At 45.9% G+C, this 25,678-nt stretch overlaps 1 protein-coding gene across 2 annotated transcripts in view; it reads right to left on the reverse strand.

Annotated features, from left to right (window-relative positions):
* Positions 1–25,678, reverse strand: part of PRKCB (protein kinase C beta) — a 197,385-nt gene that overhangs the window by 24,418 nt on the left and 147,289 nt on the right. For both annotated transcript variants that reach the window (XM_083584680.1, XM_083584679.1), the window contains exons 13-15: positions 23,635–23,773; positions 15,067–15,147; positions 14,195–14,302 (exon numbers count right to left, since the gene is read on the reverse strand). In XM_083584680.1, coding sequence (XP_083440806.1) covers positions 14,195–14,302; positions 15,067–15,147; positions 23,635–23,773 — 328 coding nt within the window. The remainder of the gene's footprint in view (positions 1–14,194; positions 14,303–15,066; positions 15,148–23,634; positions 23,774–25,678) is intronic.

Consider the following 25,678-nt stretch of genomic DNA (forward strand, 5'->3'; position numbering starts at 1 on the left):
TAGCTGCTGCCAGAATGATTATTTGTCTGAAATGGGAAAAAATGAAAACATAATCAATGGGAGAATGGATAACAACAATTTGGGACATAGGATGCATGGTTAAGTGAGAAACAGAGAGGGCAGGCAACAACAGAATGTTTTTATCAAGAAATGGAGTAGTTTTACAATGTACTGGAATCATGTAAACCCATTTGTGTTACTTGGAACCTTGTAATATTAATTTATTATGTTCAATTTTAGTATGGAAATTTGTTCCTCTATGCTGAGTTCTAGTCATCCTTTCCTACTCTTATTTTTTTGGGGTATCTGCTATTAATACATTGTTGTGTGTGTGTGTGTGTGTGTGTGTGTGTGTGTGTGTAAACGAAATAACAACAAGCCTGTTCTGGTTCATGAATGCTTTTAAAGAAGGCACAAGTGATAAAAATGGATGCAAACGACTCCCATTCTACAGCTGAAAGTGGATCAGAGGTTAGGCAAGATGTGGGGCTGCTTTTACCTGGCACCATGAAGAGGTAAGAAAGGCAGCTTTGTACTTTGAGGGCAATCTCTGCAAACCTGACGCTGTAAAAGCAATTAAGTGCAAAGACTGGCCACCCGGTTTAGCACGGAGCCATCTCCATTCAGAATCTCTTTTTCATTAACACCAAGAACAGGGAGGGAATTGGCAGCATCCGGCTCCGAAGGCTTCAGTTAATGAAATGGCACGTTCCGAGAGAAAGGGACGAGGCATGAATTATTGCTCTTTATCGCTGGGATGTGCCTTCCAAGCAGCCAAGCAACATCTCTTCCCATCCCCCCACCCCGCCCCCAACTCTCCAGCGAGCGGGGCAGGAAAAATAAAAAGTGAACCCAGAGACTCGGAAGAAACATTAATATCCTGGTGATGGTGGTACACGGCTCTGGCCCCAAGATAAGAGACAGATAGCAAGGGATGCAAAAGGCTAGATAAACCAAGGGGATATGAAAGAGAGTTCTGGTTTAAAGGCTGAGTGGGTAAAGCAAGCCTCTTTCTGGGTCCAGTGACACTTATAGGAACTTAAGTGCAGTGAAGTCGCTAAAACGACAGAGACACAAGCGAGGAGGTCTCCAGTGCAAATCTCACCTCTGCCAAAAGTGCTGTCAGTAATACATAGCCCTTGACAAATAACACTGGAAATTTTCTACGGCAAGAGACTACAGCTGCCTCCCTTGCGCTCCCAATCTGCTGCCCTCCAGATGTTTTGGACTACAACTCCCATCAGCCTCAGCCAACACAGCTGTGCTCCCATCAGCTTCAAAATTGCTGGTGTGGCCTGATGGGAGTTGTAGTTGAAAACACTGACACTAGAACAGGTAGACGTCCAATGAAGCTGAATGCTGGAGGATTCAGGACCGAGAAAATAAAAGTACTTATTCATGCAGCACGTAGTTAAACTATGGGACTCACTTCCACAGGAGGCAGTGGCAGCTGTTAACTTGGATTGCTTTTAAAGAGGATTGGACAAATTTATGGATGATTAGGCTATCAATGGCTTCTAGCTACAATGGCTATGCTTCTGCCTCTATCATTGGAGGCAGCAATGCTTCTGAATACCAGTTGCTGGAAACCATAGCAGGGAGGGGGATGTGCTCTTCTGCTTGGGTCCCACTTGTGGTCTTCTGTTGTTGTTGTTGTTTAGTCGTTTAGTTGTGTCCGACTTTTCGTGACCCCATGGACCAGAGCACGCCAGGCACTCCGGTATTTCACTGCCTCCTGCAGTTTGGTCAAACTCATGCTGGTAGCTTCGAGAACACTGTCCAACCATCTCGTCCTCTGTTGTCCTCTTCTCCTTGTGCCCTCCATCTTTCCCAACATCAGGGTCTTTTCCGGGGAGTCTTATCTTCTCATGAGGTGGCCAAAGTATTGGAGCCTCAGCTTCAGGATCTGTCCTTCCAGTGAGTACTCAGGGCTGATTCCCTTCAGAATGGATAGGTCTGATCTTCTTGCAGTCCATGGGACTCTCAAGAGTCTCCTCCAGCACCATAATTCAAAAGCATCAATTCTTCGGCGATCAGCCTTCTTTATGGTCCAGCTCTCACTTCCATACATCACTACTGGGAAAACCATAGCTTTAACTATACAGACCTTGGTTGGCAATGTGATGTCTCTGCTAATTGGGGTATTTGGTTGGCCACAGTGAGAACAGGATATTGGACCAAATGGGCCATTGGCCTGATCTAGCAGTCTCTTCTCATATTCTTATGCTCTTAACACCTGGAAGGCTGAACTGCAATCTACATTTCAACAAGGGCAGATGATGCATTGAAGCAGCTGATTACCAGCACTCAATTGCTCAGGACTATTGCTGTGTTGCAGTAGGGACAGAAATTATATTTTCCAGGCTAATTCTAGCTGCCTTACCATTACTATTGTATATATACTATAGAATGTTTGGGAAGGACAGCACAGCACCATTTTATATGCACTGGGGTCTTGAGTTTGTGCTGCTTTGTAGAATAAAATATCCTCATTGTGTATAGATTTGTAGCACTGGCACACCTAACTCAGTATTGTCAGCACTGGCTGGCAGCAGCCCTCCAGGGTTTCAGGCAGGGGGCATGCCAGGGATTGAAACAGGGATCTTCCATGTGCAAAACTGTTGCTGTGGCCCGTTCTTCAGCTGAAGATGAGGGCCGAGGGCATGAACCAGCAGCCTCATGCCAAACATGGGGACCTGAGGAGGGGTTTGGAGTCAGGTGGCCTCCTGCATGTGTTTGGGCTTCAGATCCCAGGGCAGCAAGAGGGAATGGGCAGAACCATGGAGGATGATGCATTTGGAGCCTGTGTGCTTGCAATGCATAGAACAGACACCGCATTTCGAAGGTTCTGGATGCCAGCTCCCTCTTGGTTGAGGATGATGCCCTGGAGTGCCTCTAGGCTGCTCTGCTTTGTCCCCTACAGCTAACAATTTATTCACAGTGCTTTAATTCAGACTCTAGCTCGGAGGCATCATTTGCCCCCTGCAAGATAGAACCCATCCATGCTTCTGCACCACTTTGCACAGCGTCAGGAAACCAGCCTTGCTTCACCTGACAGCTGGAGCTGCAAGTCTCCAGTGCATCCCTGACTGAGTGGTGCTTGACACAGAATTCAGCATCCTTAGAGTCTTTTGTTAGAGCTCTTATGGCTCAGGAAAAAAAGCTTGCAAATATGTGGCAGAGAGCGAGAGAGGCGGTCAGTGTGTGTGTATTCCATTATTTTATTAAATAAGCAATTATTTATAGGCTGCAAATGCTCCCATAAGACATTCCTCATTCTTTTTTTTTTTTAAATAATATTTATTAAAATTTTTCAAAAATACAAAAAATATCACTTTACGGGACTCCCCCCTTCCCCCACCCCTACCATATTCCCCTTTCATATTGTTGGCCAAACAAGTTCCCCATTCAAATTGAAACTTAATTTGTTTTACAGTAAAAAAAAAAAAAAAAAAAAAAAAAAAACCCAGTGTTCTTTCCCCAAGACCCACCCCATGTCATTCCACAATTTCCATTTTTTAATAAAAGAAGCACCCCAGATAATAGAAACAGAAAAGGTAGAGAATAAAAAAAATATAATGAATAATAGACCAATTCAGCAAAAAATAACCAAGTTGGCAAGCCTTTGGAGTTTTAGTTCTCCCCCCCCTGTCCCCGGTTTAATTTCCCCCTGACCATCAACCCCTGGTGTCTGCCTGGAATTCTTAAGACCATAAATCACAACTTTTCCCCAACTCCTTGCTGGCTTTTTCTTTTTTAAAATTAAAAATAAATTTTTTTGAAAATCAAAATTATTATTATTATCATTATTTTTCAAAACTTTAACTTCAGTCTTTAATAAAACTGTAATAGAACTCCCTCCATTGTTCTTTCCAGGTTGTAGTCTGATTTCCCTTTGTTCCGCTGCTAAAACGTTGTAGTTCGAAAGTTTGGTAAGTCTGCAGGGATGGTTGTTATTCAGGGGCAAAACCTTACGTTCAGTCCCTTCCTTTCTTCAATAGAAAAATCTATTGTCTCCTTTAAAAAAACAAAAAAGAAAACACCCTGAAGACGAGATGTTATTTCCGTTTTGCAGCTTTCCCAGAAGATAACCAGTCCTGTAAAGTTCCATTGGTGTTTTTCCACTTTCCCAATCCTTGTAATGTCCCGAAACTCCTCAAGGGGGATTGTTGTATCTTTGTTTCCTCTAATCCAAAAGTCAATTTGTTATCCATATTCGCCATTTTGTATCCAAATTTTAACAAGTTGTAGCCAATTGTATCAAATTTAACCAGCCAAGTTCTCATAATAAAATCCACTCCGCTTTTCGACTTTGACAGCTATTTTGACAGCTGTCAAGATCTCCGACTCCTTTCACCAGGCTCTCTCTTCAGTCACCCCGGTTCCCAGGGGGGGGGGTTGCGTTTCCCTTCTCCAGTTCCTCCTCCAGCACAGTTCTTGTAGTTCCCCATCGTGAAATTTTGGATTTTTATCAGCAATGCAAGCCTTTTTGGGTCTTGGTTTCCCCGTCCTTGTTTTGGAAAGTTTACAATAGGGAGGGGACTGACTTCCTTTTTGGATCCCCCCCGCTCGTATCCAATTCGAAAAAAAAAATTTTTTTTTCCTCCTTTTGAACCCGATTTCCAAATTTACTCACGGGTTGTTGTTGAAAAGTCCGAATTTTCAATGGAAGAAGTCAGCGCTCTCCGCCGAATGGCATGCGGCTTCGCTCAGCAGGGGAAGCAGAGAACTCAAGGCACCACGCTTCTCCCCGGCACCCGATCCGTAGCCTTTAAAAAGGCTCCTTCACGAGTCGGGAGGGCGCTAACGGTGCAAGCCGAGTCTCCATGTCCACGGCCTCCGTGGCCGTGGTTTCTAAGGGTCCCCGCATCGCCGGTGCGGTAGAACCCAGCCCCTGCCGAGCAGACTCCCTCCGGAGCTCGGAGGGAGTCCGCCATTCGGCGATGGCGCCAACCCGGAAGTCCAAGACATTCCTCATTCTTAACCATAGCTCAGGGATGTTATGTGAGAGACTCTTCATGCAGTGCACAGTTAACCTACGGAACTCTCTCCCTCAGGAGGCAGTGAAAGACACCAACTTGGAGGGCTTTAAAAGGGGATTAGGCAAATTCATTGAGGAGGGGGCTGTCAATAGCTCTATGGCTACTAGCCATGATGGCTACAATCTCCCTCCATAGTTGAAGGTAACAGTCCTTGTGGCTTTCGCACTTTATGGGCCCGTGGCCTGATCCAGCAGGCTCTTCTTATGTTCTTACTCCTTGCCTGAACTCTGGAGAGACACTGCCCATCAGGGTAGACAAGCGTGAGTTGGGTGGACCAATGGACTGATGCCACATAAGTCAGTTTCTTATGACATTTCACGTGACATTAAAACACTGCTACAGATCAAAATGGCAAAGCACAAATACATGGCATCAGTCTTCATTAAGACAGCAGCCAGCCAAATGTAGCGGCAATATGAGGCCAGCACCACACCACTCTGAACTGTGTATAGCTCTGAATTTGTGTCTATGAGAAGTAGGATACATTGCACACAACTGACAAGTAGATACAAACCAAATTAACTTGCACAATTCACAGCCGGGCCCAGGAGCTGTTTATTGGAAGTATCTGCTGCTAATTCAGTTATTCCTAGGCTAACGTAGGAGTGCAGCCTTGTGCTGATTTTGACACATGTCGCAGAATGAGGCGGTAAGAATATAAGGTTTCCCCTGCTGGATCAGGCCAAAGGGCCAGCCATCTTGTTCTCACAGTGGCAACCAGGTGGGAAGAGGCCCTCAAGCAAGCGGGCCAAGTCTTGAGACAGTAGAATGGACAGGAGTACCTGAGGAGAGATTGTGGGATCACTGTTTTGATGCTCCCCTATACTTTATAAAAAGATAATTTCAAGTAGAACACTAGCATAGCCACGAGAGGCTGTACAGGAACCTGTCTCCCTGAGGTGCTAGCCCCTTTCCCCTCACATGGATGAGCCTGCTGGGAGTCCCCATTCCACTGTCGAACAGCTCTTAACTGTCAGAAATTTATTCCCATGTTTAGTCGAAATCTCCTTTCTTGTCATTTGAATCTATTGTTTCTGGACTGGTCCTCCCCTCCGGAGCAGCAGAAAACGAGCTTCCATCACTTTTTATGTGACAGCCTTTCAGATATTTAAAGATGGCTATCATATCAACTCTCAGTCTCCTCTTTTCCAAGCTAAACATACGCAGCTCCCTCAGCTTTTCCTCAAAAGGCTTGGTTTCCAGATAACCTTGGTCCCTCCTTGGCACAGTTCCCAACTTGTCAACATCCTTCTCAAATGGTGGTGCCCAGAAGTGGGCACAGTCCTCCAGGTGGGGTCTTACCAAGGCAGAATAGAGCGGCACTATAACTTCTCTTGATCCAGACACTAGACTTCTTGTTGATGCAACCTAGAATTGTATGAACTCTGCCCCCACCCCACCACACTGTTGACTCATGCTTGTGGTCCGCTAAGACCCCTCGATCCTTTTCACATGTCACTGCAAGCAACTCTCACTTCCTCTTCTTCTCTCTTCGTACCCCAAAGGAAGGTCAGAACTTTTGCACCTCCTGTCTCCCCTACCTAAGTAGGGCTGTGCAATCCATCACAGGAGACGAGTAGAAACAGGAAGCTGGGGATAGTCATGTTTGCTGCGGCTGCTCCAAGAGGGAATGAAGAAAAGAGTGTTTGTGTTCTCATCCAAATGTATTTGCCGACATTTCTGAGAAGCTGAAATTAAAACATCGTGGGGTGGGGCTGTGATCTGCAGCTTTAGAATATCGCAGATGGTCCACAGTGGCCTTGCCAGAATTAGGAAGCCGTTTCCAGCTAGTTTTGACGTAGTTCTAGAAAGGCAGGCTGCACATTGGTTCAAAGGTTGGTGCCACCCAAAGGTCAGAGGCAGCCTTCAGCATCTCCTTGCCCGCTGAGATCTCCATCCCACAGCCTGCCTGATAACCGGACACCATTCCCTTTTCCTGGGCATTGTATATATTGCAGAACACATTGAGGAAGCCAGCAATTTCGTGCCTCCTGCACGGAGAGGGGCATGCTATGTGCCAGCAATCTGTGCACCTGGAAACAGCACATTGTTCAAAGCTCATTCTAAAATCCTCACATCAAGATGAAAGAAAGTGTTTCTATTTATGCGGCGCCACCAGCTCTGCTGAAAGCAGGCTTTGGAGATCTTCACAAAGGCCTCTTCCAGCAAGCAACATCCTCCGCGTGATCATAAATAATGTGGGCTCGCCTTTCTGGGCACATTCCCAATATAACTGAAAGGACGTGGGAGCTCCTTCCACATGGCAGGTAGCGCCTGGAAGGAGGAGTCATGTGGGACCCAGTTCAGATGCTTCCCAATGCTGCTGGCCATTTGTAGAGTTGGAAGGGATCTCAAAGGCCATCCAGTCCAACCCCTTGCAATGCAGGAAGATTTCTTCCCTATGTCTCTGCTGTCACAGTTTCTGATATCTCAGCACAATTAGCAATGAAGAAGGATTAGATTTGCTGTCCAGGGCTGCCTTGAACCCAGGGCCAGTGGCATTCTGGTATAAGTCTTTGCACCTTGGCCTGAGCTGCCCACAGTTTTCATTTCCTGCTAGGAATCCTGACAGGGCAGGAAGCTGGGGGCTGGCTGTGCCACTGCTCTCTGCACACACCGGACTGAGACTCCATGCTCATGTGTCACCTGTGGTTCCTGCATTGCAGGGGGCTGGACTAGATGACCCTTTTGGTTCCCTTTCCAACTCGACAACTCTGTGATTCTATAAAACCCCTCTTGACCACACACAGGCACAATGGCTCTCTATAGAACCCAAACACCGGCTTCCTTGCCTGGGTCCTTTTAAGACACAGATCTCAAGAGTCAATGCAGACAGCTTGTCCTTTGCTGTCTAAACCTGCCCTAAATGACACCTGACTTTGGCATTCACGAGGCAAATTGGGTAGAGAGAAGCAAATCCCTCTCCAATTGTTCCTGGAACAAGGGGCTGCAGAATAAACAGGCTGTTCTGTGTTCATATGCAAAGCCCTGTCCAAAGATGCAGTTTTCATCGCCCCCTCCCTTTCCACGGGCCAATTCCCTTTGAAAGCCTGACAAACGCCGATGAGGCAGTTGGGAAGCTTATTAGCAGAAAGATCTCTGCCCTTTCCCCATCCTGGATACACACACTGTGGCTGACACTGTTCATAACATCACAGCAAAAGCTTTCAGGAGCAAGAAAATGTCACCATCTCTGCATGTTTGTGTGCGTGCACATATAAATTTCTACCTGCGTGATTCTAAAGTACGTTGTGTATGCTACTCTAGGCTGCATCAACAGAAGTCGACTGTCTAGATCAAGGGGTGTAATAGTCCTGCTCTAGTCTGTCTTGGGTAGAATCCACTAAAGGACTGTGCCCAGCTCCGGGCATTGCAGTTTTAGGATATTGACAAGCTGGAAGGTGTGCAGAGGAGGGAGACCAAGATGACGAAGGGTCTGAAAACCAAGCCTGATGAGGAACAGTTGATGCTGTTTGGGATGTTTAACTTGGAGAAGAGAAGACTGAGAGGCGGCAGGAGAGCCACTTTCAAATATCTGAAGAGATGTCACAGGGAAGGTAGAGCAAGCTTGTTTTCTACTGATTTAGGGGACAGGACCAAAACCAGTGGATTCAAATAACAAGACAGGAGATTCCGACTAAATATTTTTTTTTTGGGGGGGGGGGGATTCTGACAGTTGAGAACTGTTCTACAGTGGAACGGATTCTCCAGGAAGACAGCCTTTGGTCATCTCCCCGCATTCCCCACCCGACAATTGCTTGGTTAGCTTATTAATTGGTAGCCTTCAGTCCGGGACTGATGGGAAAGGAAATAAAACTGACAGGAAGTTTTATCGCTATGCCAATCTCCAAACCCGCCTCCCTCCTCTTCCCAGACACAATGGGCAAAGTAATGACTCTTGGGTATAGCCGACTTCAACGCTAACAGCTGCCGTGAGGGGGGAAAGGTCATTCTACCCCACTCCCCACACCAAAGCATCACAGCTTAACCTCTTTTAATGGACACGGAGCAGTGCTGGCATCAATATTTGGGGGGTTGACTTGTGCAAGGCACCCTCCAGGTGGATCCGTAGCCTGGAAGAGAGGAGCAGGCGGGCAGGCAAAATGATCTCAGGCTGCCCCCTCTGACTTTCTTGGCTATTCTGCATACAAAGTCACCTGTCACTTGGGGGCAGCCATTCTGGCAGACTGCCTCAGTGCAAGAGAGATGGGGAGCAAAGCCCATTGCATCACCTTTGCTAAATGAGGAACTTCCTGTCCCTGAACTCTTGCCCCAGCTGGCCATGACAGGAGCAACTGTTTAGAAATCAGTGCCTGAGTTTAGATTTGGATTTTCTCCTTCCCGCCCAGCCTTCTCCCCTTGTGTATCATTTTGTTGTTGTTGTTTCTGTTTCTCTTTTAGCTTGCTTCATCCTCCATGTGGCAGCCCTTCTGATATTTGAAGAAGGCTCTCATATCATCTCTCAGACTTAGAATCATAGAACTGCAGAGCTGGATGGGACCATGAGGGTCATCTAGTCAGGAGTCTTTTTGCCCAATGTGGGGCTCTAACCCGTGTATTCTCTTATCCAGGCTAAACATCCTCAGCTCCCTCTGCCATTCCTCATAAGGCTTGGTTTCCAGACCCTTGATCCTCTTGGTCGCCCTCCTCTGCTCACCTTCCAGCTTGTTGGGTTATGCATATGCTGGTGCTGGTGCTGACAGGAAGGAGGTTAAAGACCATTTTGAGCAGATCCAGCACCTTCTCTGCCTTGGCTTTTAAGAAAGAGGGTCATATCAGACAAGAGTCAGAACACTGCTGATGTTTAAGTGTGAGGGTTAGAGGAATTAATGCCTCAGAGGTGGAGAAGAAGGCTGAAGTAACAGGAACACGGAGACACACTTTCAGAGCAAAGTCAACTCCCAGGTGACCTGGAAAAGTACCTTCCTCCCCCTCCCACCATCCGTGGCCCATTAAAACTGGAGCAGCTGAGCAACTTTTCCTCCAATCTAACACGCAGCACTTTGGCCAAATGGCAAGGCAAGCAAAGAGGACATCAGAGATGGAAAGGTACTAGTCGAGGAGATACATAAAGACCAAGCTGGCTTTCTCCCGGGTAGGCACTTGTCTGACAACACGAGAAATATAATTAACATTTTAGAGAAGTTGCAAGTGAATATTAATACTAAAGCAGTTTTGATATTTGTTGACGTGGAGAAAGCCTTCGACAATATTTCTTGGAGTTTCATGAAGAAAAATCTACAGGGGATGGGGGTTGGTCAAGGTTTTGAAAATGGTATAGGTGCAATTTACTCAGAACAAAAGGCTAAATTGATAGTTAACAACGTGGTGACAGAAGAATTTAAGATCGAGAAAGGGACACGACAAGGCTGCCCAATTTCCCCATTGCTTTTTATTTCGGTCCTGGAGGTTCTGCTAAACATGATTAGAAGAGACCATTTGATCAAAGGTATTCAGGTCGGAGCTAAAGAGTATAAACTTAAAGCGTTTGCAGATGACTTAGTATTGACATTACAGGAGCCAGAATCTAGTACTAAAAGAGTATTAGAATTGATTCAGGAATTTGGTCAAGTTGCAGGATTCAAGTTGAACAAGTTAAAGACTAAGGTTCTTGAGAAAAATTTAACACCGATCGAGAAAGAGAGGTTTCAGAAGGAGACGGGATTAACATTGGTTAAGAAAGTAAAATACCTGGGGGTTAACAAGACTGCTAAGAACCTAAATTTGTTTAAAGATAATTACGAGAAATGTTGGTCAGAAGTGAAAAAGGATCTTGAAATATGGTCAAATCTGAAGCTTTCCTTGTTTGGTCGAGTATACCTGAAGGAGCGTCTCCACCCCCATCATTCTGCCCGGACGCTGAGGTCCAGCGCCGAGGGCCAGCGCCGAGGGCCTTCTGGCGGTTCCCTCATTGCGAGAAGCAAAGCTACAGGGAACTAGGCAGAGGGCCTTCTCGGTAGTGGCGCCCGCCCTGTGGAACGCCCTTCCAGCAGATGTCAAAGCGATAAACAACTACCTGACATTCAGAAGACATCTTAAGGCAGCCCTGTTCAGGGAAGTTTTTAACGTGTGATATTTTACTGTATTTTTGGTTTCTATGGAAGCCGCCCAGAGTGGCTGGGGAGGCCCAGCCAGATGGGTGGGGTATAAATAATAAATTATTATTATTATTATTATTATTATTATTATTATTATTATTATGTATTGCCAAGAATGTTATTCTTATTTCAATCATTGCAAATTTTGGACAAAATGGATTGTTTCAAGAAGTGGCAGAAAGAGATTTCTAGATTTGTCTGGCAGGGCAAGAAGCCCAGAATAAAATTTAAAATATTAACTGATGCTAAGGATAGAGGTGGATTTGCCCTGCCAGACCTTAAACTTTACTATGAATCAGCAGCATTTTGCTGGTTGAAAGAATGGCTGCTTCTTGAGAACACAGACATTTTGGATCTAGAAGGTTTCAATAATGTTTTTGGGTGGCATGCATATCTGTGGTATGACAAGGTTAAAGCTCACAAAGCATTTAAAAACCATATTGTCAGAAGAGCATTGTTTAATGTCTGGACAAGATATAAAGATTTACTTGAAAATAAAACCCCAAGGTGGTTATCACCGATGGAAGCGAAGGCTCAGAAAAAGCTCAATATGGAGGCCAAATGGCCAAAATATTGGGAGATTTTGGAACAAGAAGGTGACAAATTGAAATTGCAGAGTTTTGAGAAACTAAAAGATAAAGTGCAAGATTGGCTTCATTATTATCAAATAAGGGAGGCTTATAATATGGATAAAAAAACTGGTTTCCAGGTGGAAAAATCAAAATTGGAAACAGAACTGTTAGATCCCAAAACTAAGATACTATCAAGAATGTATAACTTGCTGTTGAAATGGAATGCACAGGATGAAACAGTTAAATCTGCTATGATTAAATGGGCACAAGATGTTGGACATAACATTATGTTTGCTGACTGGGAACAGTTGTGGACCACCGGTATGAAATGTACGGCATGTAATGCCCTAAGAGAGAATATTATGAAAATGATATACAGGTGGTACATGACACCAGTCAAGCTTGCAAAAATATATCACTTGCCCGATAATAAGTGTTGGAAATGTAAGGAAAATGAAGGTACATTCTTTCACCTTTGGTGGACGTGCCCAAAGATTAAGGCTTTCTGGGAAATGATATATAATGAAATGAAAAAGGTATTTAAATATACCTTCCTGAAGAAACCAGAGGCCTTTCTCCTGGGCATGGTCGGCCAATGGGTGCCAAAGAAGGACAGAACTTTTTTTATGTATGCTACAACAGCAGCAAGAATACTCATCGTGAAGTATTGGAAGACACAAGATCTACCCACCTTGGAAGAATGGCAGATGAAAGTGATAGACTATATGGAATTGGCGGAAATGACTGGCAGAATCCGCGACCAGGGAGAAGAGTTGGTGGAAGAAAATTGGAAGAAATTTAAAAACTATCTGCAGAAACACTGTAAAATTAATGAATGTTAAAATGATGTAGGATTGAAATGAGATGGTTTTAGCAACAAAATTAAAAGAATATGCAAAAAAGGATTGATAATTAGATGAAAATATGATGTTTAACATGTCAAGATTTATAATTAGGATAAAAACAAAGAGGGAAAGGATCTGCTGAATTAACTATGTGAACTGGAATACAAAAAAGGGAGGTGTGAGGAGGTCAGGAAACGAGTAATTGAAATATAAGACATGAAAAGTTTGATTTGTTTTTAATTGTTTTTTTTATTTTTTACATATTTTGTATTTTTTTCTGTATTTTTGTATCTTTTTTCTGTGTCTTTTTTTATTTCTCTTTTCTTATATTGTAATTTTCTTTGTTTGTAAAATCTCAATAAATATCTTTTTTTTAAAAAAAGGGAAAGCGGCAAATTGACGAGGTAGCCTCAGCCCCCAGAAATGCTCCCTGGGCCCCAGAGAATAATCCCAGTTGTTAGCCTGGAGCCCTCTCCTCCACGCATCCCAAACGGTACACTCATTTCATGATGATGCACGCAATGCAAATGATCAATCCTGAGGTTAAATTGACATTCAGGGCCCTGTGCAGCCCGAGATTAATTTTTTCAAGAGGGAGAATCACATTCTGCTTGCAAAAATTGCCTTTACACTGTGTGCGGAAGTCTCCAAAGCCAGAGGAGAGCTCAGCACTTTTCCGGCAGTGAAAAGGCAAGGTCAGGTTCCCCTTTGTATCTCTGATTGCTAGCAGAAGGAGAATAAATTATGCCAAACATGTGCCCCATTTGGCCTGACTTAGATGGGCTGCAGAACTACAGCCATCCTTTGCGCACGGAGGAAGTTTGGCCAGAAGACCCATAGCCCTGATTTAAGTCAATGGGCTCAGCCCAACACAAGTAAACTTGGTTCTCAAATCAGAAAGCCTTAGAGATGTTGAGAAGGCAGCAATTTCTGTCCTGTCCTGGGTTCATTGCAGTCAATACTGTTTCTGTTCAGCTACAGTTCAGCTTTGAATCAAACCTATTGCAACTCTCTCACTCTTCACTACAGGTGAAACTAATGCAATTACTGAAGGAATTAGCTTCAGTGCATCTCAGTGGAAGGCAAACATCAAAAACAATGCAGAAAATAATGTAATCATTTATGTAACATCTGTGGACTACAGAAACAATAGAATAATAGAACCATAGAGTTGGAAAGGACCCCAAGGATCATCTAGCCCAACCTGCTGCAATGTAGGAGTCATGGCTAATACTGGAAATATTGCTGGCTTTCCCTTGTGTGGTTTCTGTTCAGACCTCAGATGAACATGCACACTGCAGCAATTTCAGTAGCCTGAAAAGGAAACTGCAGGCAAATTAGGATAACCTCTCTACAACCCAGAATCTTCCTGACCCTGTGAATTAGATGATGGCAGACATCCGAAGCCAAGTTGCTACCTTGTATGAAGAACACAAGCAAAGCCCTTCTGGATCAGGCCCATCTAGTCCAGCATCCTGTTCTCATAGTGACCAACCAGATGCTTCAGTAGGAAGTCCTCAAACATGACTCAAGTGCAACAGCAGCACTCTCCCCTTCTGTGCTTCCCAGCAACTGGTATTATTACTCAGAGGTAAACCGCCTCTTTGTGCATCCAACACACCCAGAGCAGCTCTTACCCCTTTGCAGATGGCCACTGCTTCCTTGGACATAGATTTTGGATAGGCTACATTGTGCTCCATGATGGACTGGAAGAGTTCGTCTTCATCTTCACCTTCAAATGGTGCCTACAGCATTGGGGAACAGAAGGAGGAAAAGTTTTAGGGCTACTCAGTTCTGGTGCGCTGCAATCCATTTCTGTATCACGGAGATAGGGAGCTGTCTGCAGGCCATAGAACTGACTTTGCCAACCTGATGCCTTCCAAATGTTTTGGATGGCAGCTCCCATCAGCCCCAGCCAGTGATGGGAGTTGTAGTTCAAAACATCTGGAGCTCACCAAATTGGTGAAAGAAGGGCAGGTGATATAACGGGCAAAGCAGAATGTAGTAAGCAGACCAGGTGGCATGTACATGCTTCCCCCTTCTTTTTTGCCCAGACTTTCTTCAACTGATGCACCCTGATCCTCCTTAACTTTTCCTTTTAATTTCTCCTTCATCTCTTTCCCCCTTTTCCCTTTCAGAATTCAAGAATTCAGGTGGCTGCATAGTTTGCAAAGCTCCTAATGACAGCCCTAAGTGCTTACCCAACGATGCTGCTGGGATTCTACCCAGAAGCCAGGCAACCAGCACACAACCCCCATTTATCGTGATGCTGTGTCCCATCCAGACTTGGAGACAGGCTGGGGGTTTGGCTGGGACAAGACACTGACCACCAGACCTCAATCCCCAGCTTGGAAGGCTGTTAGTCTTTGCTTCACACACACACACCCCCCTTCCACAAGCTCAACCAAACAGGCCATTCCAGAATCTGGGTTGTGCTCAATCCCTTGGACCTCACTGAAAACCCCACAACCTCTGCCCCCCCCAAAAACCCCTAGTCCGATTTCCTTACCTGCCCAGCCAGCATTTCATAGAGAAGGACACCAAAAGCCCACCAGTCCACTGATTTCCCATAGGGCTGGTAAGCGATTATCTGCAAGACATTGATAACAACATCAGAGCTACAGGATTACACACACACACACACACACACACACACACACACACACACACGGTTTTTGGCCCACTGTCTGTCACAAGGCAAAAATTATTCTAACTGTTGCAGCGACAACAAGCAGATTTCCTGCTGACTTCCCAGGGATTGCAAACAAACAATAGGATTAGACACTTATCAAGAAAGACCTGAGCCATTCCTGAACCTCCAGCCTTCTTTCTTGTGAAAGACCAACGAGCAATTCACATCCATCGCCACTGCAGCCACACAGCCCACCGTGCTGCCTCTGCCATCAGCATCAGCGCCAATTTCCGGCAACATTCCATGAAATCTCATGAGATCCATCACGCTCCATAAGATCTTGTGAGATTTCGGCGAGCTCTCGCTAGAAATCGGTGCTGATTCTGGTGCTGCTTCTCTGCTGGTGGTTGAGCTGGGATGGGTGGGTCACCCATGGGGTCACCACCTCAGGGACTTCCACTGCCTGAAGCCACTGCTTTAGCCTGCTTCATGGCCAGCCCTGTCATTTGCCCACCTGCCCACAGAACTGAGTGCTTCCAGACTGCCGCTACTTCTCGGTGTGATTCAACCACATACTAGCAAATCCAGGTTTTGCAAGTATTGTTGATTGGGAGGTCTTGTGCAAAACCCCTACTTTCCCCAAAGCGTGGACTTTTTCCAACAAGAAAAGTGACAGTGAAATGCACTGGAAAGTGTGGGATGAGTACACTGGCTTTGATGCAAAATCGTCTAACCTCCCTGCAAGCAAATCAGAACAAATGCTCAATAAGCAGGTCATCTGGAATCATGCAATATGGCAGGTGTTTCTATTTTCTGTTTAATTTCATCTCTCTCTCTTCTGTTGCAATGTATCTGTGGCCTGGTGCTGCCTGTCACATAAATTGCAATATGGGTGTTCATGTAGGAAATGTTAATGGATCACAATATGATTTTGAAAGGGTGAAGGTAGGAGCAGGAGGTGGGCGAATGTGAAAATCTGCTGTTTTAACTCATTTGCCCAGAGTGGACAAATGGTTGAGTTTGGGGAGGTCACTTCAAGTGCCCACAGAGGATCCCTATTTTCCTTGCCATTGTGCAAGGAAGTTCCCATTGGGAGAAACATTGCCTCTTTTCGAGAGAGAACTAGAGTACTCCATGCAGCTGTCAAACTCTTGTGCCCAGATCAGAGCTTTTGGGCCACAATGAATGGTCTGGGAGAAGCTTCTCTTGGTGATGAAGACGATCGAGGCTGTGTATATTTTTCAGCAATTACCGTGTGATTTGCATTTATGTTTGAATATATGAATCTTTTCGGAATAGAAATCTGTAATTAGGATGAATAAACGACGAAACGGTTTTGCATTAAGTAACAGATGGCAGTGCCTCGGGCTTGTCAAACCCCATACGCTTAAACGAGGCAAACAAATGGGGGGGGGGAGGCAGAGTCCTTCAAAATGCAGGCTCTTCCTCCTCCTTTTGTGTGCTTTGGGGCATTCTGTGTTGGCCCTTAATATGTTTTCCTGGCAAAACTTTGTCTGATTTCTTGCTGCTTATTTGCGATTTCTTCTCCACTTACATAACTCTCTTTTTCTGCCCTGCAGTTGCTTAGGCGATTTGTATCAGAGGCTCGGGTCAACTGCTTTGGACATCTCAAACCTTTATTTTCCATTATTTATTCATCACATTTACCTCCCATCTCCTTCAAGGAGCTCAAGGTGGTGTACGTGGTCCTCTGCCTCCCCTCACAACAACCCTGTGAGGTAGGTCAGGCTGAGAGATACTGGCTGTCCCAAGGTAACGGCTGAGTGGGGAGTTGAACTCTGCAGGTGTTGGCAGGGGGAGGCCTCAATGAAGCTCAGATGTAAGGCTGGGAGAAGGCACTGGTTTCCATTCCGTCCTCTGTTCGTTGCTGTGCTGGTCCCGGGGGGGGGGTTACCGTGAGGCGTGGTCAGAGTCCGGTCCTGGGCCGAGGGTCTGGAGACTGTCCACCAAGGGCGAAGCGGGGTCCAAAGCAAGAAGCTGGGCATGGTCGGGAACTCTGGAAAAACAGGTCTGGGTGCTGGCAGAAACAGGTTTCCAACAACGTTGCTCCCGCAACCTGGGACCGGGCTGACTGGCCTTTATCTCTTCTGAGGCCAGGGGCAATCCCGGCCCACAGGTGACCCGCCTCTCCTGGCCTTAAGGTGAGCACTCCTCCTGAGAGAACCCAGTTCCCTCCACCTCTCTGCCCTGAGCCTCTGCAGCTCAGGAGAGGCTGGAGGGTTACTGGACCCAGGGGCAGCTTCACCTTCCCCTGACAGGACTGGGAGAGGTGCACCTGCAGGCAATGGGTCCTCAATCACCTCCAGAGCCAGAGTGGATACATCTGGTGTCTGCTCCTGAGGATCCGGCTTCAGATTCAAGCCCCTGCCCCGGCTCAGCTGGCCCTGGAGGAGGGGACTCCTGTGCAGGCTGGGACTCCTCAGGTTCAGATTCTGAATCAGATTCCCAGGCCATCACAGTTGCATGCTGTTTTGTTTCTGTTCTGCTGCAGTCTGGCTTCTGATAAAAACGACCTTATTCATCTCCTTTCAGCATTCCCTCCATCGATGCTGAGCTGGACAAGTGTATTGGCAAGGCAACTATGGCAGTGGCTCACCAGGCCTGTGTGCTGAGCACACTGCTTTATGGAAATGAGTGGTGGGCAGCTTACAACTGTCAGGAGGGACACCTCAATGCCTTCTACATACACTGCATCAGGAGGATTATGGGTAACACATAGCAGCACAGAAGTCCAAACAAAGATGTGCTCTTCCAAGCCCACATTCCCAGCATGTTCACACTCCTGTCTCAGGAATATCTTGGTCATGTCTACAGAATGGAAGATCCCCAAGGATATACTTTGTGGGGAACTGGCTTCAAGCACCAGGCCCATTGGCAGACCAACTCTGCACCACAAGGATGTCTGCAAATATGACATGAAGGCTGGCCACATCAACCCTGCCATATGAAGATCCCTTGCTGACAACCACAGTCCCTGGAGAGACAAGTTGTGTATCCAAAGCAGTGACCAGAGGAGAAATGGCTGTTGGGAGGAGCGCAGAGAGAAGGAAGCCATGGTGCATCTGCAGCCACAAAACTGGGCACCTTCACATGCCCCAGCTGCAACAAAACATGTCTCTCCCGCAGCGGTCTCTATGGCCACAGCAGGCTCTGCAACATTCCAGCAGCTTGACCTCACTCCCAACGGTGCACTCCTTCATTGTCTCCCGAGACAGACAGATGCCAACCAACCAATGGGGCAATTCTATGTAATTCTGTAATTAATTGCATCCTCCAACACCATTCATTTCAGTGCAAAGGAAACACAATGTAAATAGGTTGGGGAATAACCAATTATGTGTCATTCACGGACTGTAAACAACAGCAGCAAATACCGATTGTATTCGCCAGATTGATTTCCATTCTGAACATGGGATGAATAAGTGAACATCAGCAATCTCTGCTCCTGTTCCCATTGGGATTCTCCAGCTTCTCTACTCAGAAGGCAGCAGAGCTGTTTGACATTGGACTCTGATCTCAGAGGGCACCATACAACCTCTGGACTGGCCAGCTGCAAAGTTTTTCTGTTGGAGTAGCAGCATGGGCGTAGCCAGGATTATTGTGGGGGGGGGCATACCTTTTCTTAGGAGGAGCAGGCCTTTTTTAGGGTGGGGCAGAATCTCAATTTGCTATGGATTTTATTGCCCCCCAAATCAAATGCTATGGATTTTATTGCCCCCCAAATTTGCCCCCCTGCCCCCCGGGCTATGTCCATGACCAGCAGAACAGCAGTGTGGTCCCCATACATTCATGCCTCCTGTTCCAGCTGTTTTAATGAAGCAGCTGTACTAAGTTGGACCTTCATAGAATCCACCCAGCTTAGATTGGACTGAGGGAACTCCATTGTCCAGGCCACATGGAGAGGCCAAGCAAGGATGGAGGGGGAGAGGTGTGAAGCATCATCACCTCTGCATTTCCTCGCTTAGAAGAGTTCCTGCCTCTTTTCTAGCTTTGGGGGGAAACCAGGTGCAGATCTGCCCACCCCAGAGAAAAATGCATTAGAAGCACTTGTAGGAAATGGAGGACTGTTTGTACACCAGTGGGGTGTGAAGCTTTAATCCCTCCAAACAGCCCAGATAAAAGTTTATGGAGCTTGCTGCACTCCTGGCTGTCATTAGCACTCAATATAGTCATTTTGGCACCAAGGAGAAATCCCCAGAATCAATGAGATCAAGGGAAGGGGAAGCATGAGATGCACTCATGCTCGGAAGTGCAAAACCTGTTCATTTGCTGCAAAGTGTTATTCCTGGCCGCCTTCATCTCGGGAGCACATCTGTGATGTTGGAGGAACAATGGGCCACTCTTTTGTGTGTATCAGAACAATTATTCTCCACTGAAATGAATGAAGAGAACTGAAGGGTGTGCAGTTTGGAAAACCTTTGATGGGGAGTTATAATTGCCTCTGTCTCTAGTCCCTACACCTCCAATCTACGGCAGGGTTTGGAGTAGTTGCCTACTTGCCCACCACCACAAACCCTCTCGTCCCAAACACATTTATAGTGTTGGTCCAGTGTTGGCAGAGATCCCCTCATTTGACAACCTTTCAGATCCCCAGGGTTGTCACCAACCATGTTCTCCTCAAGAGCAGACCCCTTGAAATGGATGGCTCCAAGTTACTCCTCTGCATTGATTTCAGTGGGCCTCCTTTGAATAGGACTAACATGAGATCAATGAGCCGCAGAATTGTATAGTTGGAAGGAACAAAGAGGATCCTCTAGCCCAGCGGTTCTCAAACTGTGGGTTCCCAGATGTTGTTGGACTGCAACTCCCATCATCCCTGAGCTCTGGCCTTGCTAGCTAGGGGTGATGGGAGTTGTAGTTCAACAACATCTGGGGACCCACAGGTTGAGAAAGGCTGCTCTAGCCCAACCCCTGCAAGGCAGGAATCACAACTAGGTGTCCTTTTGAAACTGATGTTTGTCTGCAAAGGTTTGGGAGATCTGAGTCCGCGCCCATCAAGGGCGTTCTGCCTGAGCTTCACAAGAGCGTAAGTATGGCATTATTCCAGAAGCTAGGCCAAAGTTTGCAATTTAGTTAGTTCCTTTAAATATTCCTAGGTCCCTTTTGCACATTGCTCCAGGTGGCTTATATACCAATTTCGCATCTACTTTCACAAACACTGCAGTCTGTGGTTTTGTTCTCTGTTCATTCCAAAGTAAAAACGATGAATTAAAAGCCAAGAAAACAAGCACTTTGGAGATGATGCCCAGTTGCTGACCAAGGGGGGGGGGAAGAGAATGATGGTTTGTTCTACTCTGAAAGCGCATTAATCATGTGCAGAGATCCAGCCACATGCTGGCCAGGCTCCCATATTAATCTTGGCAGAACAAGGGGAAAATAACGCACATTAGCCTAGTAATTAAACGTCTCCCTGGGAAGGAGGAACACACAAAGTGGTTTAGCATTCACAGGCACTCCTCACAGAGACAGGCAGAGAGGAGCGATGTCCTGATATGCTACCAGCCACGGATATCAATATAACATTCCGCAGAAGCACAGCACTCCATATCTATAGAGCCATGGCTCCCAAATCTTTTTGGGCCCTGCCACTTTCGTTCCATAAATTCATCAGTGGTGGACTTTGAAGAAGAAGAAGAGTTTGGATTTGATATCCCGCCTTTCACTCCGTTTAAGGAGTCTCAAAGCGGCTAACATTCTCCTTTCCCTTCCTCCCCCACAACAAACACTCTGTGAGGTGAGTGGGGCTGAGAGACTTCAAAGAAGTGTGACTGGCCCAAGGTCACCCAGCAGCTGCATGTGGAGGAGCCGAGACGCGAGCCCGGTTCCCCAGATTACAAGACTACCGCTCTTAACCACTACACCACACTGGCTCTCAATGTAGAAGGTCCCAGGTTCAAACACCTCCAGGTACGGCAGGGAAAGTCCCTATCTGAAACCATGAAGAGCTGCTTCCAGTCCGTGTAGACAATATTGAGCAAGCTGGACTCATGGTCTGACTGGGTATGAGGCAGCTTCCTAAAACAGAGACCCAATGACGAATAGGAGAGATCCGGTACAGAGCAGCATCAGGCAGCTTCCTTTGTCTTCCCATCACAGAACTGTAGAATTGGAAGCAACCCAAAGGGCCATCTGGTCCAAACGCCTGCAGTGCAGGAATCACAGCTATCTTCCATAGCTCAGGGGATGGGGCACCTGCTCTGCATGTAGAAGGTCCCAGGTTCAATCTTGCCAGGGACTGGCTGGATGAGGAAGAGTTCTGGGAGCTGCCTGCCAAGAGCCCCCCAGAGAGGGCACAGGAGAAGAAGACTTAGATCCCGGATCCTGGTGGTGGGATACCGGCCACACCTCAGAGGAGGGGACAAGCTGGGAGGCACTAGAAGCAGGAAGCATGAGGGATCACGGGGAGACAGAAGCAGGCAGGTGACTCAACACAGAGCAGGGTGATGAGGTTTCCAGTTTGGATGCAGGCTCCAACAGAGATGGCAGAAGGGAGCTAGACCCTGCATCTTTCCCATAGCACCAATAGAACAGCCTCTCAGCTGAAGGCTCTCTGGACCCATTGACTCCCAGAACGCAAAGGATGTTACATGTTGCCGAGCAACGGGCCAGACAGGCACAGAGAGAGGCTCCTGGGGTTTGCTGCAGCAGAAGATTACAAGAGAGGAGCCCTGACTCAGAGGGGTAGAGAGAGAAGGAGAGGCTGCACACCAATTCGAGCAACATCTTCATGGGGAGGGGTGTTACTCTTATGAGCCTTCTTGTATTTTTTCCCTTTCCTTAATAAAGAAACTGAACTGCATGTTATCCTCGCATCTCCCTCTCTGACTTGTGAATGACCTGATCGTCCTGTCAGCCCCTTGACAAATCTCTAGCATCTTCAGGTGGGGCTGGGAAAGATTCCCTGCCTGAATTGCCGGAGAGCTGCCAGCCCGTGTAGACAATATACTGCAGGCCAGAGTCAGGCCAACAGTCCATCCAGATCAGTTCTGTCTACACTGACTGGCAGTGGCTCTCTAGGGTTTCTGGTGGGAGTCTATTCCCAGCACTACCTGGAGACACCTGGGATTGAACCTGTGACCTTCTGCATGCAAAACATATGTGCTCTGCCCCTGAGTCACAGCTACACAGAGCAACTTGTGATTCTGCAGCCAAAATCTTGGCGCTTCTAACTCATTTAAAAATGAACTTTGTTGTTCATCAAGCACACATGCTTTGATAAGGAGACCATGGGCTGTAACTTCTAACAATTTAAGCATCCACTAAATTGTTGCAGAGGATCAATTGTCTTTATTCCCTTGGTAACGGCTTGTTAAGGTGCTAAAAATAAAGCAAGCCTGCTCCTTTCCTTCAGAGCACTTATGGAAATTTAACTGATGCATTGATTAAGATTTCTTCAAGCCCAAGCCTTTAAAACAAACAGCATTTGCCTAAACTATATATTAAAAAAACTGAAAGTTACAGAATCGCATTATTAATACTAAGGGTGATATCCAACACATGTCATACTCAAGAGTAGACCCACTGAGATTGTAGTAGAAAAATTTGGGGTTGGCTTCTGCAGCCCAACTCTCCTAGGGACTCTGAGTCCCCTAAGTCCATGATCGGTCAGAGAAGAATGGACGGAGGCAGGAACCAGTAGAAGGAAAGCAAGGAAGATATTTATTTTCATGTTGCAACAGAGACCCCTGTATCCTCAGCAAAGAGGACCCCGAAAAATAGTGTGTAGCACCTTTTAAAGACTTTAGAAATTGCCCAACCTCTTAGCCAAAGACCACCCAAAAGCATCACACGCACATCACAGAAAGAGGAAGTCTACAACAGAAATTTGAGAGTGTGATCTGTCTCCTGTTTGTCAAGATACCTGACAATGTTCGCCCATGGGCATAGCCAGGATTCTTGTGGGGAGGGGCAGGACTTTTGTGGGGGGGGGGGCAGAACCGACATGATTGATCAGTTAAGTATTTCTATTATTTTACTTGATCTGGGGTGGGGGGCAGCTGCCCCCCTGCCCCCCCCCCTCCGAGCTATGCCCATGCAATCACCCCACCTTGGCTGGTCTGGATCATTCTTTTTGAAATTGTAAATACCCCAAGTTCTGAAACCATCATCACAGACCTCCCCTATTCATACACAAAATGTGCTCTTTGGGTCAGATTTGAAGGGTAAGTGAAAAGAACTATTGGGAAAGGTTTCTCCAAGATGGCTTTTGGGATTGTTCTGTGCGCTAAGTGTATTTTTCTCAGGGAATATTTCCTAAGTTTTGAAAGGTGGAGGATTGGCTTTCTGTGGAGTGTGTGTCTGCAATGTGTGTGCACCCTTAAAATTTAAAACAAGTTCAATGGATGTAAGCAAGGGGACTGGGTCTCTCTCTCTCTCTCTCTCTCTCTCTCTCTCTCTCTCTCTCTCTCTCTCTCTGTTACTCACCTCAGGCGCAATGTAGTCTGGAGTGCCACAGAAGGTCTTGGTGGTGACACCATCCCAGATATTCTCTTTGCACATGCCAAAATCAGCAATCTTGATATGCCCCTCAGAATCCAGCATCACGTTGTCAAGTTTCAGGTCACTGCAACATTGAAAACAGACCGTGGTTATGAAAGCCTAATGGAAGGTAGAGAAGGCTGGCAGGTAGTTTAAGGTGGGACAGAGCAGAGAAGGCGACCCCCAGCAATGAGAGAACCAACCCCCTCGAGCTGAGCAAGCTTTTTATTTTACTATTACTATTATTGTTTATTTATTTGCTAACAACAGCAAAAGTGCAAGCATGGCAAAAGGAAACGAAGACTCCAAAACATAAACCATAAAACAGCACAACCTGGAAGGACAAATGTGCAAAGATACAGCGCGGTTCCAAAAGGATAATAAAGTATACTCATACAAAGATTCCCTTTACAAATAATAAAAGCAGGGGCCAGCAAACATTTTCAGCAGGGGGCCGGTCCACTGTCCCTCAGACCTTGTGGGGGGCCGGACTATATTTTGAAAAAAAATATGAATGAATTCCTATGTCCCACAAATAACCCAGAGATGCATTTTAAATAAAAGCACACATTCTACTCATGTAAAAACACCAGGCAGGCCCCACAAATAACCCAGGGATGCATTTTAAATAAAGGGACACATTCTACTCATGTAAAAACATGCTGATCCAGGACCATCCACGGGCCGGATTTAGTAGACAATTGGGCCGGATCCAGCCCCTGGGCCTTAGTTTGCCTACCCATGAATAAAAGATTTATACAGTGAGTGGAGAATAAAGGTTCTAGATAGGCTTAAATGAGCCAGACATTTGCATGTACTGGAGGCACTGAGTGACCAGGTGCCTTAATATTTGTATAAGAAATAAAACCATGCCATTTATTTGTTATACATGGTCATTCGAGCTCTGCCCTTTGGATACTTTTAAGTTCATGAGCTATCTTTTCAAGAAGGGCAATTTGCTGAGCAAACAAAACGCACCCAGCTACCCTTTGAAAGCTGCACATCTATGAACTTTGCAAAGCACGTAGAATCGAAGAGCTAGGAGGGGCTCCCCAGAATCATTTAGTTCAACCCCCTGCAGGAACTCCTTTTCTGAACAAAAAGCGTACACCAAAAATAAAACCTCCAAAAACATAATGCCGCGGTGTAACCGCACTTGTAATGCTGTGTGCAGTTCTGGCTGCTGCACACATCGAAAAGAATGTTATAGAGCTTGTTCGGAAATAGGCAACCGAAACTGTTATTATTATTATTATCATCAATTAAATCTCTGTTCTGCACTTCCTCCAAAAGGAGCCCAGGGAGGCAAACCCCAAAGTGATAAAACAAAACAATTAAAAATAAAAATATATTTAAAGCAATAGAAAACATTTTTAAGCAATCTAAGCACATTTTTGATAAATTAAAATCATGTTAAAAATGATCAAGGGGTTAGAATGAAAGGAAAGGAAAGACTTCAGTGTTTGGGCTTTTAATTTAGATTAATGATTGCTAAAAGGAAAGTGAAGGAAGTGGGGGAAATTATGCACGAGTTGAGCTAAAACCCCAAAAGAGAAAAGTTTTCTTCATGTCTCAAAAGACTAGAAGCTGTGGGTGTATGTTTTTAGGACCCACCTTGATTGGAAATGATTTTAAATTGCTTTCAGTGCTGTAATCTACCCTGGCACCTTATGGTAACAGGCAGGAAATCAATGAATGAAGGAATCATCCATTGAGTATTGGGCAACTCAGAACAGACAGAAGAAGGAACTTCTTTGCGCAGCACATAGCTAAGTTCCAAAATTCAAAACAAGAAGATGCAGTGACTGACCCAAACTAGACACATTCATGAAGAAGGCTATCAATGGTAGGGTTGCTACATTTTGAAGAGCTAAAAAAAAGAGGACACATTTGCCAACTTCTACTTTTAACTATGGATCTCTAAGATGACTTTCATCATGAAAAAGAGGACGTGTCCTAGAAAAAGAGGGCATATGGCAACCCTAACAAC

This window comes from Podarcis filfolensis, assembly GCF_964270895.1.
Source record: "Podarcis filfolensis genome assembly, chromosome: 14".
In the NCBI taxonomy this organism is placed as follows: Eukaryota; Metazoa; Chordata; class Lepidosauria; order Squamata; family Lacertidae; genus Podarcis; species Podarcis filfolensis.